At 34.9% G+C, this 20,184-nt stretch overlaps 2 protein-coding genes and 1 pseudogene across 2 annotated transcripts; 2 read left to right on the forward strand and 1 right to left on the reverse strand.

Annotated features, from left to right (window-relative positions):
• The first annotated feature begins 286 nt into the window (after window positions 1–286).
• On the forward strand, window positions 287–1,231 carry LOC102250301 (olfactory receptor 52J3). Its single transcript, XM_005863051.1, has one exon. It carries the CDS (start codon window positions 287–289, stop codon window positions 1,229–1,231), a length of 945 nt encoding a protein of 314 aa, XP_005863113.1.
• A 7,363-nt stretch (window positions 1,232–8,594) lies between these two features.
• Window positions 8,595–9,542, forward strand: LOC102250610 (olfactory receptor 52E4). Its single transcript, XM_005863052.1, has one exon. It carries the CDS (start codon window positions 8,595–8,597, stop codon window positions 9,540–9,542), a length of 948 nt encoding a protein of 315 aa, XP_005863114.1.
• Window positions 9,543–14,627: 5,085 nt separating this feature from the next.
• LOC102250908 lies at window positions 14,628–16,054 on the reverse strand (annotated as a pseudogene).
• Window positions 16,055–20,184: the final 4,130 nt, after the last annotated feature.

The following is a 20,184-nucleotide window of genomic DNA, read 5'->3' on the forward strand; positions in this document are numbered from 1 at the left end:
GTATTTATATAGTGGAGCAGAAATGAGATATATGACCTGTTCTTTCTTTTCCCTAAGATAGAGTCTACTCTTTCTTTTAACTTTTGGATTTTGAGTTTAAAGCAAATATTACTGGCTAATTCTACATCTCTTCACCACATACTTGAAACAGGTGCAAAATTTCCTACCACTGATTGTCAGAATAGGTATCACGTATTTTAGGTATAAACAGAGAATATATGTTTTGCTCAATCTACTGAAAATAATTTCACAACACTTAGGCTAGAGCAGGTTTAGCGACTCTGAAATGTTATTTCCAAACAGAACCAATGTCCACCCAGCTACTTTCCTCCTCCTTGGAATCCCAGGGCTGGAGGCTGCTCATGTCTGGATCTCCATCCCTTTTTGCCTGGTCTATCTCCTGGCTGTAATGGGAAATTGTGTCCTTGTATTCATCATCAAGACACAGCCCAGTCTTCATGAACCCATGTATCTCTTCCTCTGCATGCTCTCTGTGAATGACCTGATGCTTTGCACCACTGTGGTTCCCAAGATTCTCAGTATCTTCTGGTTCGATGACAGAGAAATCAACTTTAAAGCTTGCCTCATCCAGATATTTTTCATCCACTCTTTGTCCACCATGGAGTCGGGATTCCTGTTGGCTATGGCCTTTGACCGATATGTGGCCATCTGCAACCCTCTGAGGCATTCCACCATCCTGACACATGGAGTGATCATGGCTTTGAGTCTGGCTATTGTCCTACGTGGCGTTATCCTGCTGACTCCACATCCTTTCTTACTGATGAGGCTTCCCTATTGCAAAACCAACATCATTGCCCACACCTACTGTGAATTTATGGCCCTGATCAAACTGGCCTGTGCTAATACCAGGGTCCACAGATTATATGGCTTAATTCTTGCCTTCCTTACTGGTGGGCTGGACTTCATAATGATAATCTGCTCTTACATTCTCATTTTTCATGCTGTGTTTCGTCTCCCATCAAAGGAGGCCAGACTCAAGACCTTGAGCACATGTGGCTCACATGTTTGGGTCATCTTAGTGTTTTATATACCTGCCTTTTTCTCCTTTATCACCCACAGATTTGGTCATAACATAGCTCCACACATCCACATCCTTATAGCCAACATTTATCTTCTGATTCCTCCTATGATGAACCCTATCATCTATGGTGTTAAAACCAAAATTATCCGGGAAAATATTCTTAAAGTACTCACAAATATGTATGTTTGAGTTTGTAAGATTTTTTTAAAATTAATCAGCAAGACAGGTGTTACCATGGAACTATAGTCTTGTTTATATTCAAGTAAATCTATATTATCTGAGAAGACAGAAACTTTCCAGGTAAAAATTGTGTCATATTTATTTTAAAGAGTATGGTTAATATATGAAATAAAGTAGCCCTGGCAATTGTGTGCTATTTTGTGAGAGACATGTCTATATTCAGTATAGGGTCATTTCTTAATTCATGTCTGCCCAGTACCTAGAAACCTAGAATCAAAACTAGAATATATATTAATGGCAAGTACTTGCTCAGTCTATTATTTATTAGCTAAGATATGTACGTTGACCTTGAATAAGTGGTATATAGGTGTCAGTACAAATTTATAGAGAGACAGCATTTTTTTCTTGCTTGTAACAGTTAATGATCTAGGAACTAAAAGTAGAATAATAATCATGGGCAAAGTATGTATCTGAAAATTTTAAATCTCTTTTCATTTTAAAGAAATTGGGACTATGATTGAGACTTAGATTATCAAATATTCTTTGGTATTTAAAAATACTTTAGCTTGTAACGAAGTCTTTGAGTTTTCTAAGTAATGTAGAGGTTTTATATAACTTAGTACAGTGATGGCGAACCTCTGACAGGTGAACTCATTTTTTTGGTTGATTTTTCTTTGTTAAATGGCATTTAAATATATAAAATAAATATCAAAAATATAAATCTTTGTTTTACTATGGTTGCAAATATCAAAAAATTTCTATATGTGACACGGCACCAGAGTTAAGTTAGGGTTTTTCAAAATGCTAACACGCCAAGCTCAAAAGGTTCGCCATCACTGACTTAGTATGTGCCACAGCTAGACTTTAGGAGATGTTTTGTCTTAATAATAGCATATACCTTAATAAATCTTAGTTTGGAAAAAATATAAAACAAAAGAAAAGAAAAAGAAATGGAAAGTTATAGTGGTCAGATGGAAATCTGCATAAACTTTCCCATCCAACAAGAATATTCTGCAGTAAAGTCACTTTTTTTAAAGATACTTTTTTTAAAAAAAGTATCAACTTAATACTGAATATTTAGAAATATGGTACACACAGACACCATAGTAATATAAAATTTTAAATTACTTTCTTATGAACTCTTAACATGGATGGCTGACAGTTTCCCATAGATAAAATTTTGGACAAAAGTACCAGACATTTTAAATACCATTTAGTCATTCAGACAAGTTTTTTAAAAATAAATATGACAAATACATGGATTTCTGAAGTATAAATTGACATACAAATCTGTATATTTTTATAATGCTTTTCATTGAAATATCTTTAAGGAGCATTCTGTAACATGAAGTTGAAAGCTCAAATTAGATATAACGAAAGCTATGGTTTTATTAAAATTGTGTAATTCACATACCAAATATTTACATAAAAGTAAACATAAAACCACAAACATGTTTTTGTTCTCCAAGTGTAAAATTACTACTGAAATAACTGTAAGACAAAGTTCCCAATTCAGAATGCTCATAAGGAAACACATATAGGAACAATATCTGAAAAGCTTTATTCTCCCTTCTGAGAAGCAGTAGAGTGACAAACTGCCCCTTGGGGATTGTCAAAGCTCTCCTAGACCTCCAGGGGAGTAGATTCTTTTGTAAAATAGGAGAACTACATCCTTCACCAGAACACAAACCTATTATAAGTTTTCTTTTCCAAACTTTGTAAGAACAACTAGGATTACTTTTGCAGATAAATGCAGCATGTTTTTTTTTTTTCAGTTATATTAAGAAATAATCCACATACATCACTGTGTAAGTTAAGGTGTACAGCATGATAGTTTGATTTACATGATTGTGAAACGATCACCACAAAAGGTTTAGTTAGTCTCTATAGATAATAATAAAAAATAAAAGTAATTTCTTCTTGTGATGAGAAATAATTTATTTTTATGATCTACTCTTGTAACAGCTTTCAAATATACCATGTAGCAATGTTAACTATAGTCTTCATGTTGTACATTATATCCCTAGAACTTATTTATCTTATAACCGCCTCCTCCAATTCGCTCCCCACCTCCTGCAGCATCTGTTATTAACTTGACTTTATATGATATAGAGCATCTCAATTTATTCATAATGACAGTGACTATAAATTTTCTCTGATTATGCTGTTGAATTTTTATTTTGTTTTTGTAAAATTTGAACAGCACTGAAAAGGTAAAGGAAAAAAATTTTTAATATAAATTGAATATACTTACCAAAATCACAGTGGGAATTTTGTAGTCTTCTTTTCATGAAACTATGGTTTGAGTATATATGAATTATATAATTTTCCATAATGTGGACAGTTCATATTTACTTTTTGACACTAGGTTCTTACCTAACTTTTACTTGCTTCTTCCATTCCTTATATACTATCAAAGACCTCTCTCAGGTTCACCAGTGTGACCAAGTTGTCTATCTTTTTATACTTTTCATCCTTCCTTTACTTGTATTTGAAAGAAAATCTTAGGATCAGGCAAATGTAAGTGGTTTTGAAATTTTTAGAAACTGAAATATATATTTAAATGAACTTATGTATTCTACACTTAAATTTTACTTTATAATTTTGAAAATGTTAAGGGTAACTCCAACATCCAATCTTTATTCACTTTCAAAAACTATTACATGATATAGATATATTAAAACTTATTCAACATATTCTCTTTTACTAAACATTCCATTCATTCTGTAAAATGTTTAATTATCTATGTAAGTATGTGTATATCTATGTATGCACTTACTTACAAAAACTTTATTTTTTTGAACAGTTTTAGGCTCATAGTAAAGTTGAGAAGAAGATACAGAGTTCCTGTATACTCTCTGACCCCACATACACAGCCTCCCCTGCTATCAACATCCCACATGAAAATGGAAGATGACACATTTGTTACAATCAATTAATCTATGTTGGTACATCAATATCACTCAAAGTCCATAGTTTACTTAGGGTTAATTCTTGGTATTGTACATTCTGTGGGTTTTGACAAATATATCATAACATATTATAGTGTCATACAGAAGAGGTTCATTGCAGTAAAAATCTTCTGTGCTACATCTATTCATTATTTCTTCCCCCCAGTCCCTGAAACCACTGATTTCTTTTTCTGTCTCTATAGTTTTGGCTTTTCTGGAATGTCACTAAGTTGGAAAACAAACAGTATGTAGTCTTTTCAGATTGACTTCTTTTATTTAATAACATGCATTTAAGATTCCTTTATATCTTTTCATTACTTGATAGCACATTTATTTTTAGGGCTGAATAATATTTTATTATCTGGCTATACTGCAGTACATCCAAGGACACCTTGGTTGCTTTCAAGTTTTGGTAATTACGAATAAAGCTGCTATAAACATTCATGTGCAGATTTTCATGTGGGCACTAGTTTTTAACACCTTTGGGTATCAAGGAGTGTGATTGCTGGGTTGTATAGTAAGAGTTTGTTTAGTTTTGTAAGAAACTGCCAAACTGTCCTTCAAAGTAGCTGTATGATTCTGCATTCCCACAAGCAATGAATGAGATTTCCTGTTGTTCCACATCCTCGTCCGTATTTGGTGTTGACATTGTCTTGGATAATCCTGATAGAGGTGTTGTGGTATCTCACTGTTGTTTTAATTTGCAATTCTCTAATAAAATATGGTACTGAGCATATTTTCACATGTTATTTGCCATCTGTATGTCTTCTTTGGTGAGTTGCTTGTTTAGATCGTTTGCTTGTTAAATTGGGTTCTTTATTTTGTTGTATTTAAAAGATTTTTATATTTTTATGAGTTGTTTATCAGATATGTCCTTGTAAATATTTTCTCCCAGAGTGTGACTAATTGTCATATCCTTTCAATAGTTTCTTGCACAAAGCAGATGTTAATGAAGTCCAACTTATCATTATTTTTTTCTCATGTAATGTATTTGGTGTTGTATTAAAAAAATCATTGCCACCCTGACTGAGTGGCTCAGTTGGTTAGAGTATCCTCTGGATAAGCCAAGGTTTCAGGTTCGATCCCCAGTCAGGGCACATAAGGAAACAACCCATGCATGAATAAAATAAGTGGAGCAATAAATTACTCTTTCTCTCTCCCTCTCTCATTATCTCCATTCCTCTCTCTCTCTTAAATAAATAAATAAATAAAAATCATTGCTAATCCCAAGTTCATCTACTTTTTCTCCTATGTTGTATCTTTGTTTTTTAGTTTTGAATTTTACATGTAAGTGTATGATCCAGTTTCACTGAATTTTTGTGAAGTAGAAGAAAGTGCTGAGTTGGGCCTTGATGCTAAACCAAAATTAATTTGGGTAAGTCTGAGCTTAGGCCACTGGCTTCAAAGCCACCAAAGGGAACAATTATTCATGGGCAGCAGAAAGCACCTATAAGACCTCTGGTCACCAGAGGGTAAGAGATGCAGGAGGAGAGTAAAACCAAGAAACTACAGAAATCAAGGGTTATGGTATGAAAGAATTATCTCCTTTCATGGACCATTATCATTGTTTCTCAAAGACCCTTAACTAAAATGGATTATAACAGTAACCAAATTGGGGGCTGTTTTCCAAAGCATTTAACATAGACTCAAGTACATATTAGGCATTAAATAAATATTTACTGAACATCAAATTTTTATAATCACACACATACACAAATACATATAGGTGTGTATATCTATTTTGTGTATAATATATAATATCACCATGCTTTGTATAGGTGCAATAATTTTTATGAGTATGTATGTGTGTATATTTATATATTTATATGCATATATGTGTGAATGAATGTGTTTATATATGTGTATAGAACTACATATATCTGAATACACATGATTATTTTATACACAGAAAGAGAGAGAGAACCATGCATGTTAAGTCTGACAGTATCACAGGAATCTAGTTTACTACTTTCTTTCTGAGCTGCCTTCTTTGCTAAGTCCCCTATATGACTACAACCTTCATTTTAACTGAACTAGATTTAATTGAACTAATTTTAACTGAACTAGTAGGGTCAGAGCCACTTGTGTAAATAACCTGTTTCTTTAAAAATCTCCTTTAATCTCGCGCACATCAAATTTCATTACCAAATGATGTCATGGGATAGAGAAAATGTGTTCTCCCGCAGGTATCACACTTCTCAGAAGGTGAAGAAGCATCTGTTGCAGAGTTTGAGCCCCTGGGACTTCCCCCCAAGTGGGGCTATAAAACCTGCATGAACCTTCCATACAGGGAATGGTTCAAAAACTGAGTTCCTGGCTTTGATTCAACACAACACAATTAATCTGGAGTCATCAACAACTCATGGATATTTAGCCAAAGAAATGAGAGGCAATAATGAGGAGACTGTAGCCTCCTGGTATGAGGAAGAGCTTCATAGAGATGAGAAATAAACATTTAAAGTTACTGTGGATTCTTGAGACTCAGCTGTGCAGCAAATAGACTGAGAAGATGCAGCAAGGCTGACGGTGTGGTGCCTCTGAAGATAAGTTAGAGATTTCTCTGGACTGTCTCGTGTTGACAGGTAAATCAGTGGAATTCTGCCACATGGAACAAGCCACTTGTAAGGTTAGATCAGGATGCTCTTGAGTTTTTCCTTAACCATCCTCTAGGATGTGTCATTGCACCAGTCAACTGGTACCAACTTTGGAAAAGGAAGTGATGCAAATGTGTCCTCTGGGGTTAAGAATAATTCATTCAGAAATAAAATGCTTACCACTAGTTTCACAATGACCATCACAATGAAATCAACTGAGATGTTGGAATAGAAAGATTTTAGGATTATTTTATGGATTTTCTATAAACCATCTTAATCCATAACACCATATTTATGAAACAATAAGTAAGACCATATGTCCTTATTGCTTCCCAGTGTCCTATGAGAATCATTCAGGATAAGACCTGGGAAAAACATTACCATCAGTTGTCCCTTTATTTTGATTACATATGGTAGAGGAACAATGGTGAAGTTTTAGAGTGAATCAGGATGTATTATATCCTAGCACATGCTGATTATGTGACTTAGGAGAAATTTAGCTTATATAAAGTGTATGTTTCTTATTTTATAAATTAAAAATGATAAAGGTGACCTGATAATATTTTATATAAATCAGCAACTGGACACTTAACATTTTTGTGTTACATATTATGACACAAAAAGTAGCAAATGACTGAGCCAGCTGGTGTCCTGTAATCACATGTTGGTGTGGGAAAACCCCCATTTTTGATTACTTGATTGATTTAGAGCTCACCAGTCTTTCTTTCCCAAAGTGTATAGTGTATTCCGAATTCTTAGGTATTATGAGAAGCTCCTGTACTGTAGTTAGCATCTCAATATAAATTTGGTAAAAAGAAATATTTAATGATTACTCTTTTGAGGATATATATATTTAGGATATATATAAAAAAAAGATATATATATTAAATTATATATCTAATTACATAAAATATGGATATTTTTTCAAGTCACATTTTTCTAGGGATACCAGAAAATCCAGGCAGCATACATTTTGGGTGTGTTAATGGCCTTTCTCCTGTTTTAGAGCTATTTAGGTGATTAGATGCTGTTTGTTTTATGGCCAAAATTCATTAGGGAGGAACATTTCAAAAAGTTTTGTCATTAAAAATATTGTAAATATGGAAAGCTTATTATTCCTTTATATGTTGCTTTCATAAATATCTACTTAGAATAGTGATTTTATACCTTTTTCATCTCATGGCACACATAAATTAATTATGAAAAATCTGTGAAACATCAAAAAATGTATCTATTGCCTGTCTGACAAAATATATATAAATATAATTTTGATTCACTCACATGGAAGGCTATCATCATTTTGGCTGTTATCATTCTTTTATTTGACAATGTAAGGAAAAAGCTGTCAGTACCCCTAACTACATAGTCATGTATTGCATGCTTTAAAAATTCTTGTGGCACACCGGTTGAAAATCATTGATTTAGAGTATAACTCATGCAAAACTCTCAAAGTCCATAATTATTTTGGAGGAGTACTTTTCAATGAAGGTGATATGAAAGTTTTTTCCCACTGCCTGGTGTTATTTTTCAGGATGTTCACTTAGCCTGGCTTTCATAGACAGAAGGGGAACACCTAGTATCAGGTGCTGAGCCAAAGGCAAAGCAGTTAGAGAAGATAGTTTCTACTCCAACTGGTTCTTAATATCTGGGAATGAGGGATGAAATAATTCTAATTTCAGAGACGCTTACCAAGGAGCAATTAAAATTTGTTTGGTTGTATTTTTACACTGAGTAATTCTATATTGTGTATTTACCAGAATATATGTGCCTTTGATTACACCAGGGACAAAAGAGTGAAAGAGATGTCTTCATTTAGTCAGAATCATTATGCCTGACTTGAACTCCACGGCCTTCACCAATCCCAGTGTCTTCATCCTGATGGGCATACCCGGTCTAGAAGACATGCATATTTGGATATCTATCCCTTTCTGCTCAATGTATGTTGTTGCCCTCATGGGAAACATACTCATCCTTTTTATCATCAAAACTGAGATTGCTCTTCACGAACCCATGTTTTATTTTCTTTCCATGTTGGCCATCACAGACCTCATCTTGTCAACCTCCACTCTTCCCAAGATGTTGGTTGTGTTCTGGTTCAATTACCATGAAATCAACTTCCATGCCTGCCTCACTCAGATGTTTTTCATCCATGCTTTCTCTGGGGTGGAGTCAGGGCTTCTCGTGGCCATGGTACTTGACCGGTATGTGGCAATCTGTAATCCTCTGAGACACTCATCCATTCTGACAAATTCTGTGGTGGTTCAGGTGGGCATAGTGGCACTTCTACGTGGGCTAGTGCTAATGACACCACATCCCTTTCTGGTAAAGAGGTGGCCATATTGCAGGACCAATATCGTCCCCCATACATATTGTGAGCATATGGCTGTGGTGAAGTTGGCTTGTGCTGACATTTCCATCAATAGTCTTTATAGTCTGGCAGTCATTATCTTAATTGTCGGGACTGATGTGGCATGCATCTCTCTGTCTTATATACAGATCCTCCGTACTGTTTTCAAGCTCCCTTCTAAAGATGCCAGGTTGAAGACTCTCAGTACTTGTGGGTCTCATGTTTGTGTCATCCTTACTTTCTATATCCCTGCTCTTTTCTCCTTCCTCACCCACCGATTTAGCAAGCATGTACCACGCCACACCCACATCCTGCTGGCCAACATGTACTTGTTGGTACCCCCTATGCTGAACCCTGTTATCTATGGAGTAAGGACCAAACAGATCCGAAAATCCGTCCTACAATTATTCATGACTAAAACCAACTGAGACTTATGGGCCCTACTTTTCTCCTTATTTCCCTCCTCCAATAATTTCTTGGATATAAATTTTTTGGATTATAGGATCAGCAAAATCAGGAATTACAATCTTAATTCTTCCACTTACTACCTTTGTATGTTACAGTTATATATAATTTAATCTATCTAAATATCTATAAAAGAGAAAAATGTAATAACTGTGTAATGTTAATGATTGCAAAGTGTTTAGCACTGTTTCTAGCATATTTCAACACTTAATAAAGGTAAGATTATTTCAATATCATTCCTTCCCTGAATATGTATTTGTTCAATGTCTTTTCAGAGCATGCACATTAGTTTATCTTATAAGGTTAATCAAATAAAAGCATCCTTCTGACAGTGGCTGGTATTTTTTGTTTGCTTTGTAAATTGGAAGAATCTACAAGTAGATAATTCACCTTGGCCAATGTTGCTCAGTGGTTAGAGCATCTGCCTGCACACTAAAGGGTTGAGGGTTTGATTCCCAGACAAGGGCATCTACCTAGGTTTCAGGTTCAATACCAGCCCCAGTTGGGGTGTGTGCAGAGGCAACTAATGGATAAATCTCACATCAATTTTTTTTTCCTCTCTCCCCTTCCCTCCCTCTCTCCCTACCTCTAAAATCAATGGAAAATATGTTATCAGGTGGGAATTAACCAAAAAAATTGAAAATAGATAATTCAGATGACAATCAAGATTTGGTTAATTTGTACTCTCATTATAACCATAAGGGAAAGCTAAAGAGAAGTGAGCAAAAGAGAAAAATGTGTGGTCAGCCATATCCTTTCCACCTAGCAACTGATGAGAAGGGCGCATTTTAGGGAACCCCTTGAGAATGAATACTGATTGTAACATGACTTATTCACACTGCTGGTGTGAACATTGGGCATCATTTAAACTTGTGGAAATTTGAAGAAGCAGAACTGTTGTTCCTGCAATAAGTAAAATAAAAGGATGGCATTGATTTTGGCAATCATCGTTATGTACCAGGCACTTACCTAGTCTTAAAGGATGTGATAATAAACAAAAGATTACTTCCTCTAGTGGAGTTTATAACTGATTTTTAAAAAATTTCTTAAAGGATGGTAAGTAAAAGTAATGTATACTTATTATCATACTAGAGGCCCAGTGCACGAATTTGTGCAAAGTTGGGATCTGGCCTGTCTGCCCCGATGAGGGCCCATCGGGCCGGGTTGGTGTGTGGGAGGGTCCACGGGTGGTTGACCGCCCAGTCCCACCCCTGATAAGGGTGTTGGGGGCCAATCAGGGGCCAGGCTGGCTGGAGGGGAGGGAGGAAAGAGGCTGATTGGGCCCCAGATCAGGCTGGTTGGCTGCCTCAGTGCATGTCATAGTCACCGGTCGTTCTGGTCGTTCTGCCATTCTGGTTGCTGGGCATATATATATGTATATATATATAGCCTTTTAAATAGTATTTAATGCTATAAATTTTAGTCTAATTCATTTTTCAGTTACATCCTATACCTTTTGATTTTTCGTTTTCTCTCTACTTATTCTATTGGATACTGAAAAAGGAATCTTGAATTCTCCAAATATATCTGTGGATTTGGTTGTATTTCCTTTTAATTCCATCTGTTTACCTTCATGTAATTGGAGCTCTGCAGTTAGGTACATGTGCATTTAGCATTGTTACGTCTTCCTGAAGAAGTGATTCTTTTATATAACATCCATCTTTATTTTTTACAATATGTCTTTATTGTTACGTCTTCCTGAAGAAGTGATTCTTTTATCATTATATAACATCCATCTTTATTTTTTACAATATGTCTTATTCTGAATTCTGTTTGATATTAATGCAGCCACTTTGGTTTCTTTTAAATACTGTTTGCCTGACAAATTAACTTAACTACATATTTATATATAAAGTGGGGTTTTGTACACAACATATAGTAGCTGGCTTCTCTTTTATCTGATCTCACTAGCTCCATCATAAATCAATGTGTTTAGACTATTTCTACTTGATATAGTTAGTGAAATGGAGGAAAAAGGGAAAAAATAGGGATTTTACACTTAATCTCTAAATCCAAATCTTTTTTCCTTCTTCCCTCTCTTCCTCCCTCCCTCCCTTCCTTCCTTTTGTTGCTTGTGTAACCTGCTATTTCCCTGCTGGGTGCTTGCTCTTTAACCAGTGGAAGGAAAGAATATAGGGGAACATTTTTTTTTTAGACTATACATGATACCAGTCAGTTCTTCAAATTTTGACTCCCTGTTTCAACTTGCCTGATTTTCTAATTTTATAGGTAACTTCTTTGTATTTTGTCCAGATTTTAGTCTTAATCTGTGGAAGAGATTAGTTGTAGTAGACTCATTGCATTTTAACCACACCGGACTACCTTAACACACAAAGTTTTAAGCATAAATATAGTGTAACAGTTAAAAACAAGTGCTATGTTTAAAGAACAAAGGAAAGGGAATGAGCGGAGTGCTGTGTACGTGGTGGAAGGTGTGGCCGATGAAAATGGGGTCCTTTCACAGAGTTGCAAGATATATTGGAATAGAAATAGAAGGCTGCCCCCGGGTTCCTGGTGTCTCATCTCTGTCAGTTCCACTTTGGAAAAAGTCCAGCATTGTCTTTATCAGGCCCAGAAATAGAGCCAGTGTTCAGAGATTCTTTGCCATGCCAAAGCTTATCCAATTCAGCCTCTGGCCCTGTCCAGCTAGCTTTGTCTTTGCACTCCACCTGACACTACATTTCAGTACCCAGGCTCCTGCTTGGAGCTGGCACTTGGCTGTTAGGCCTGCATGGCTGTTATAGAAAGAGAATATGGGAGCACATGAGTACATGAATGAACATGTGTTACAGGGAGACAGACAGAGAGAGAGAGAGAGAGAGAGAGAGAGAGAGAGAGAGATTGCCTTTGTTAAGCTTGTATTACATTATCTGGGGTTTGGGCAGACCACGAGCACTTTCAAACTAACCAATCAACTTCCTAATCCTTTGAAGGCTGGTGTTGGGCCCTCCCCCTATCCAATCCATTTTCTAGATCTTCTGGGATTCTCTGTCCCTTATCTAATCTGATCCTTTTCCCAGGCTAGACAGGTCTGATCTTGGCTCCTATTATGCATGCCTCATAGTAGAAGTACCTCTTGGCTTCTACTAGCATGTGCCCAGCAGAGAATTCCCCCTTTGTTGTTTTTTCTCTCCCTCAATAATCCTGGCTAATGACCAGTAATGATCTTTCCTGCCCCACTCAGGAAATAAGTTTGGACCCTATATGAATACTGCTACTTTCTAGTGAAGCAGGCTTTCTGTCCAATTCAGCCCCCTAGTTTATTAATAATGTCTGATTATCTTTGCTCTCTTCCTTTATTAATATCTAGCTACCTAGGCTAACAAGGGTATCTTTATATTTAGAGTTGTCAGGAAAAGCATCACTTGGCAGATGATATGTGAGAGAGTATTTAAAGGCAATGAAGGGTTTTAACAAGGCAATCTCTGATAAAAGAGTATTTTAGGGCGAGGAAATAGGCAAAAACACTGTTTTCACTGTTCATAAAATCTGAAAGAAATGACGAAGGCAATATAGTTTGTGAATAATGTACAAAGAGAATAATAGGACAAAAAGTTCAAGGAATTTTCAGGCACCCAACATACAGAATAGCTAGGAAACACTAATACCTTTGGCTTATATTGTGAATAAGTATGGCAGTCATTGAGGATTTTTAAAAAATATGTTTTTATAACTTTATTAATATCTGACATACAACAAAGTGAACACATTTAAATTGAATAGTTTAATGTATTTTGCCATATGTTTTCAACTATGAAACAATTGTCATAATAAATATAATAAGCATATCTTTTATCCTCTCAAATTTCCTCATGTACCTATGAAATGCATACCTATTATCATTCCCTAAACCCATCCTACTTTTCTTAGCAACTACTGCTTATATCTGCTAGGTTAATTTTTTTACAATTTTATGTAGATGTAATAAAATAATATGTCTCTTTTCTTCTGGTATATACTTCTTTGACTAAGCATAATTATTTTAAGATTCATTCATATATGTTGTGTATTCTTAGTTTATTCCTTTATAATGCTGAATAGTATTATATTATGTGGATGTGTCTGAATTTGTCCATCAAGTCATCATGCTATGTATTTGTGTTGGTTTCCATTTTGGGATATTATGAGTAAATCAACTATAAATATCTGTGTACAAGACTTGGTGTGAACATGGGCCTACATTTATCGTAAGTAAAATTACCTAGAAGTAGTGAGCAATGTTAGCAAGGTTTCAGGATACAAAGTTAATATAGTTTTTACACTTTTAATAAACTTTTACCTATACAACAACAATAAAGAAGTGGAATTTGAAATTACAAATATAATACAATTTATATTAGCATCTAAAAAATATTTAGGTATAAATCTTTAAAAATATGTACAGTATCAATATGTGGAAAATTATACAAATTTGAAGAAATATATCAAAGAAATAAGCAAATGGAGAAATATCACATGTTCATAGTTAGGAAGACAATATTGTCAATATGTCAATTCTTCTTAAATCAGTCTGTAGATTCAACATAATCCCAATAAAAATCCCAGCAAATTATTTTTGAATATTGAAAAACTGATTTTTAATTTATGTGAAAATTAAAAAAAAACAACTTGGCAAACACAATATTGAAGGAAAAGAATAAAGTTTGAGAACTGACATAACTGGACTTCAAGACTTACTAAAAAACCACAATAATTAAGAGAGTATGGTAGTGGCAAAAGAATAGACAAATATTAGTGACATGGAGAACATCATTAACCCATACACATTCAAGAATCTCATTACATATTTTACTTAGCCTTACTGTCCTCAGTCACTCTCAGTGAGAAAAAGCAGTATAATTGATTGAAAGTCAAATTATATAAAGGAATCATTGAGTCTGAGTTTAAGAGATTCTAATAAAGGCTGATGTAATGCCTAAGTGACTTTTACATAGTCTCATTTTGGAGCACCCTGAGAGATGTATAAGCTAAATATTACCTGGAAAGAATATCAATTTCCAAATACATTTGGGTCACACATTCTTTACATATATTCTTACAACTCTGTTCTAAATTTGCTTTGTTTTGACCCCATAAATGACTGGATTGAAACAAGGAGGAGCACCACATATAGACTGGCCAGGAGTAGGTGAATGTAGCTAGGGACATTTCTACCAAACCATGAGTCATAAAGGAGAAAAATGCTGGAGTACACTAGGCTAAAATGATACATGTGAACCACATGTACTAAGTGCTTTGTGTCAGGCATCTCTGGAAGGAAGACAGAAAACAGCTCATAGGATCTGAACATAGGAGAGGACAAAAAGGATTAAGTTGAAGATGAGGGCAGCAATAGAAAATGAGCCATAGGTGATGTAGACTCTTACATTAACACAGGCAAGACGGGCAATTCCCATATGTTCACAGTAGGTATGAGGGATAACGTAGTGCCTACAGAAGGATAATCATTTAAGAGGAGGGTAGAGGGGAATGACAAGGAGTACAGTACTGACCTCCTCACTACAAATGAGGCCATGGTGACTATCATTTTGTTGGTGAGAATAATAGTATATCTCAGTGGATCACAGATGGCGACAAAGTGGTTAATTGCCATGGCCAAGAGTACAACAGATTCCATACCAGTGCAGGTATGGATAAAGAACATTTGGATGAGTCAGCCTTTAAAGCCTATCTCCTTAAACCAGAAGATGGCCAGCATCTTAGGGATGGTTGAAGTGGAAAGGCCTAGATCAATAAAGGAAATAAGAGCCAGGAGGTAGAACATGGGTTGATGAAAATTCTGCTCAGTCTTAATATTTCCCGCAAGTGCCATCAAATAAACAACAAAGAAAGGGGAGGCAATACAAATATGAAAATCTTCTAGACCTGGTATACCCAGCAGAAGGAAGGCAGAGGGATGTGAGGCAGTGTCATTGACAGGACATCTTCCTGAGAACTCTTAGAAAATGCTCTACTGTCTTCTTTGGTATTTCTGGGGAAACATAAAGGATGGCTGAATATCATTATGTGTAATAGCATACCAGTAAAACTCTTAACAGCATAATGAAAGAAATTTGAGGCTAGTTAACTCCCAGAGATATTAAAATTATTGTCTATCTCATTTAATATTCCATGGAAATTGTGGAAGTTAGAAAGAATTTTTTTCTGCTGGTAGAATGGTTCATGGTCATCTTTAGCTCACTCTTTTGTGAAATGCTCATCTGGTTACCCTCCCAGTAACCATAACTTGTGTAACATTTTCAAGTTACCTTGGTACCTGAGCTGATCAGGTACATAAGAGAAACCCTCAAAATGTTATTTTAATAAAGGGCAAGAAATTGAAATGTAAGAAACTTTGGATATGATGGTCAAGAGGATATCCACTTATGAAGCTCATCTGTGCAGCATAGTCCCATTCTGTAGGTGTTACTTTTCCCTTTTTCACTTTAATAAGACTGTGGTTATAGCCATCTTTTGATGAAATGGGTGCTTCCATGCTGTAATTGATGAAGCGATTATTAGAATTTTTAGTCAAAAAGTTGTAATTCATTATATAAACAAATAATGTAAAAAAGATGATCATAATAGAATTAGAAAAAGTAGTTATTAAATTCAGCATTCATATATGAGAGTAAAAAACAAGACCCTTTTAACCAACTAGGCAAAAAAATAAAAGTTACTCATTTGGTGAAAGGAATCCATGAAAAACCTATAGCTAATATCATTTTGAATGGTGAAACACTGGAAGGTTTGATTCTTGGGTTTAAAAAAGGCAAAAACATCAACTAACATCAATTTTGCTAGAGGGTTTAACAAGCTTAATATGTCAAGAAAAAAAAAGTAATACTGAAATGAAAAAGTAACCGTTACTATTTAGGAATTACCTGAACAGTTACAGAAAAATAAAAAATAAAAATTAGAAGCAATCATTTAGCTTATTAATTGCTCAGGTATAAGCATCAATACTATTAGCAAACAATTACAAATTAAAATTTTAAATTATAATTTTGTAAAATTTTGAAATACCACTTACAATGGCATGAAAACATGGGGTACTTAGTAATAAACATTTAAATTATAAAACATGAAAGAATTTAAGGAGACAATTTTTTAAAATTATATAACATTCATGGTTTGGATGACAAATATGTTAAGATGTCAATTCTTCCTAAATTTATCAATAAATTTAAAACAGCTTCAATCAATACCAAAAAATGTAAGCTTATTCTAAAATAACTATAGAAAGATACCCGGGATCAATGATGATCATCCCAAGGGCATGCTTCAAATATTTCTAACTTACAAATGCTTCCAGGATGGGAACCAAGTATTTCTACCTTTTAGCTTCAGTTTTAGTTAAAATTAGAGAAAGTTTCATAATTATAGAAGTGAAGCATTTCAGTATAAATTAAGCTTAACCACATCTTGCACAGAATCTATGAAATGCAGTTTAAATGCATTTCAAATTAACTACTAAAATTTACACTCGGCCCAGACAGCATGGCTCGAACTTGAGCATTGATTTATGAACCAGGATGCCACGGTTCGATTCCCGGTCAGGGCACATGCCTGGGTTTTGGGCTCAGTCCTTAGTAGTGGGCATGCAGAAGGCAGCCAATCCATGATTCTCTCTCATCATTGTTGTTTCTATCTCTCTCTCCCTTCCTCTCTGAATCCAATAAAAATATATTTTCTAAAAAATTATATTTTGTCTTTTTGACATATATGGAGATTTTTCCTAATTTCTAGTTGGCACTGATCTGAAAATCTCAAATAGATTGTAAAAATAAATCTCTTTAAGAATTTTTTAATTGTATAAAGATTTAATCTTGCCCTCCCCCACCTCCCAAAAAATAAATCCGGCCACCACTATATGCCATCCATTTGCATAACTATTTAATAACAGTATGCATATGTATTAGCAGTGTTAACCTATAATCCCCATGGGAAAAACTTATTCACTGGGGTACAGTGCTTATGCATGGTTATTTTTTGCCTTTCGTCTCTCAATTCCACTCATTCCCAAAGTTACTTAGGTTAATACATTTCCCCCCATCCACTTTAATAAGGTTGTTCTTTCCCCCCTATATTTATAATGCACTGTACTTGTCAAAATCTGCATTTCATTTTGGGATCCTCCTACTAGTAAATGGTATTTTTAAAATTACATACATTAAGTTGTATAATTCTATGGGTTTTGTCAAATGTATAGTATCATGCACCCACCCTTATAGTATCATACAGAATATTTCACCAACTTAAAAATTCCCATGTTCCCCCCGTATTTAACAACCCTCACTCCTTTTCCTCTGGTAAACATGAATATGTTTACTGTCTCTTTAATTTTGCTCTGTTCAGAATATAATATCACTAGAATAATATAATATGAATCTTCTTCAGATTAGCTTTTTCTAAATTAAATCACTCAGCAATGTGCATTTGAAATTCATTTACATCTTTATATAGCTTGATATCTCATTTATTATTGATGCAGAATAGTAACCATTGTGTTATATACAATTGGTATAGCACAATTTGAATAGTCTTTTATCATTAATCTGTTGAAGGGCATCTTCATTGCATCTAATTCTTGGCAATTATGAAAAAAATACTATTAATGTATATGTGCAAGTTTTTGTGTGAATGTAGTTTTCAAACTAGTTGGGTAAATTCCTTGGAGTGTGATTGCTGGATTTTATGGCAAGATTATCTTTAGCTTTGTAGGAGACTTCTAAACTTTATTCCAAAGTTGCTGTGCCATTTTACATTCCCACCAAAAATAATGAAAGGTTCTATTGCTTTACATACTCACCTATTCTTGGTATTGCTTTACTTTTTTTTAATTTTCACCATTTTTAGTGGTAGGTAGTGAAATCTTACTGCACTTTTAAAATTTGCAATTCTTTATAGAAATATATGTTGAGTATCTTTTTATCTGTTTATTTTCTATCTTTATATTTATGAGGTGTATAGACAAATATTTTGCTCAAATTTTAATTGGGTTATTTTTATTATGCATACTAGAGGCTCAGTGCACAGATTCGTGCACCGGTGGGGTCCCTTGGCCTGGCCTGCTCCCTCTCGCAATCCAGGACCTCTCGGGGGATGTCGGAGAGCTGGTTTCAGCCCCATCCCTGCAGGCCAGGCCTAGGGGCCCCACTGGTGTACGAATCCATGCACCAGGCCTCTAGTATGCATATAACATCTTTGGTTAATCTCTTCCTGCCCTCCCCCTTCCCGCTTCCCTCTGAGATTAATTAGTCTGTTCCATGTTTTCATGCCTGTGAGTTGAGTCCCTCCCCCCTAGTGGTCAGTGTGTGTCATAGCTACTGGTCGAATGGTCAAATGGTTGCTTAGGCTTTTATATATATAGATATTTAGTTGTAGATTTGATTATTTTTAAATCAACTTGAGAAAGTTCTCTATTCCTTGTTTGCAAGTGTTGTTATAAATATGTGCCATGTTTTCTTTAAAGATGTTTCTTGCCAAGCCAGGATAAGTCAGTGGTTGACCATACACCCATGCACCAAGAGATCACTGGTTTGATTCCTAGTCAGGGCATATGACCAGGTTTCAGGCTTGATCCCCAGTGGTGGGCGTGTAAGAGGCAGCTGATGAATGTTTCTCTCTCATCGCTGTTTCTATCTCTTTATCCCTCTCTCAAACACTCTCTTGAAATCAATAAAAACATATTTTAAAAATTTTTCTTTAATCATTCATATGATGAATAGAATTTTTCTCCCTTAAGATGATGTTCTAGGTTGTTTTTGTTGATTGTTTTTTGAATGTTGAACCAGCTTTGCAAATCAGGAATAAACACCACTTGGTTGTGCTATATAGTTATTTTTATAAATTATTAGCTTCAATTTCCTAATATTTTATCAAATATCTTTGCATCTGTTCATGAGAAATATTTTTGAGACATAGTCAGCACTTTAAAAATTGTTTATTTTTTGGATAATATCTTTAGGTGGCTTTGGTGTTGGGGTATTTCCAGCTTCATAAAATGAAGTGATTTTTTTCTGGATGTGATTTTAGGTAATTGCTGTAATTTTCTTTTCCTTCAATATTTGGTTGAATTCACCGGTGAAACCATCAAAACCTGATTTTGGCCAGAAGGTTACTAATTAGTGATGCAATTCATTAATTAATATAGAGACATTTAGGTATTTAGAACTATAGGTTTCTTTATATGGAAATTTACATATATCTATATTTATGGGCATTATATTATAAATATATCTGAGGAGAAACTGGACTTAAAGATAGTTTCAGTGCTTTTGCCGCTGATTTCAACTTATCTTTTAGGCCATGAAAATATAAAGAAAAGTTAATGCTCAGAGACATATAAAAGACTGTTAAAAAGGGGCATATAAGGTAGCCTTTAAAATTTTAATAGAAAACATAACTATTTACAGATTAATACATTTAAATTTTATCAATCACAGCTGGAATAAAGCTAGAATACTGTACCTGGCTATTGTGGCTCAGTGGTTGAGCCTCAACCTATAAACCAAGAGGTCACAGGTTCAATTACCAGTCAGGGCACATGCCCAGGTTGCGGGTTTGACCCCCAGTAGGGGGCGAGCAGGAGGCAGTTGATCAATGATTCTCTCTCATCATCGA

Source organism: Myotis brandtii, unplaced genomic scaffold (assembly GCF_000412655.1).
Source record: "Myotis brandtii unplaced genomic scaffold, ASM41265v1 scaffold1704, whole genome shotgun sequence".
Taxonomy (NCBI): Eukaryota; Metazoa; Chordata; class Mammalia; order Chiroptera; family Vespertilionidae; genus Myotis; species Myotis brandtii.

Excerpts from the sequence above, each read along its gene's own strand:
- LOC102250301 (XM_005863051.1), top strand. The coding sequence starts at position 287 with ATGTTATTTCCAAACAGAACCAATGTCCACCCAGCTACTTTCCTCCTC.
- LOC102250610 (XM_005863052.1), top strand. The coding sequence starts at position 8,595 with ATGCCTGACTTGAACTCCACGGCCTTCACCAATCCCAGTGTCTTCATC.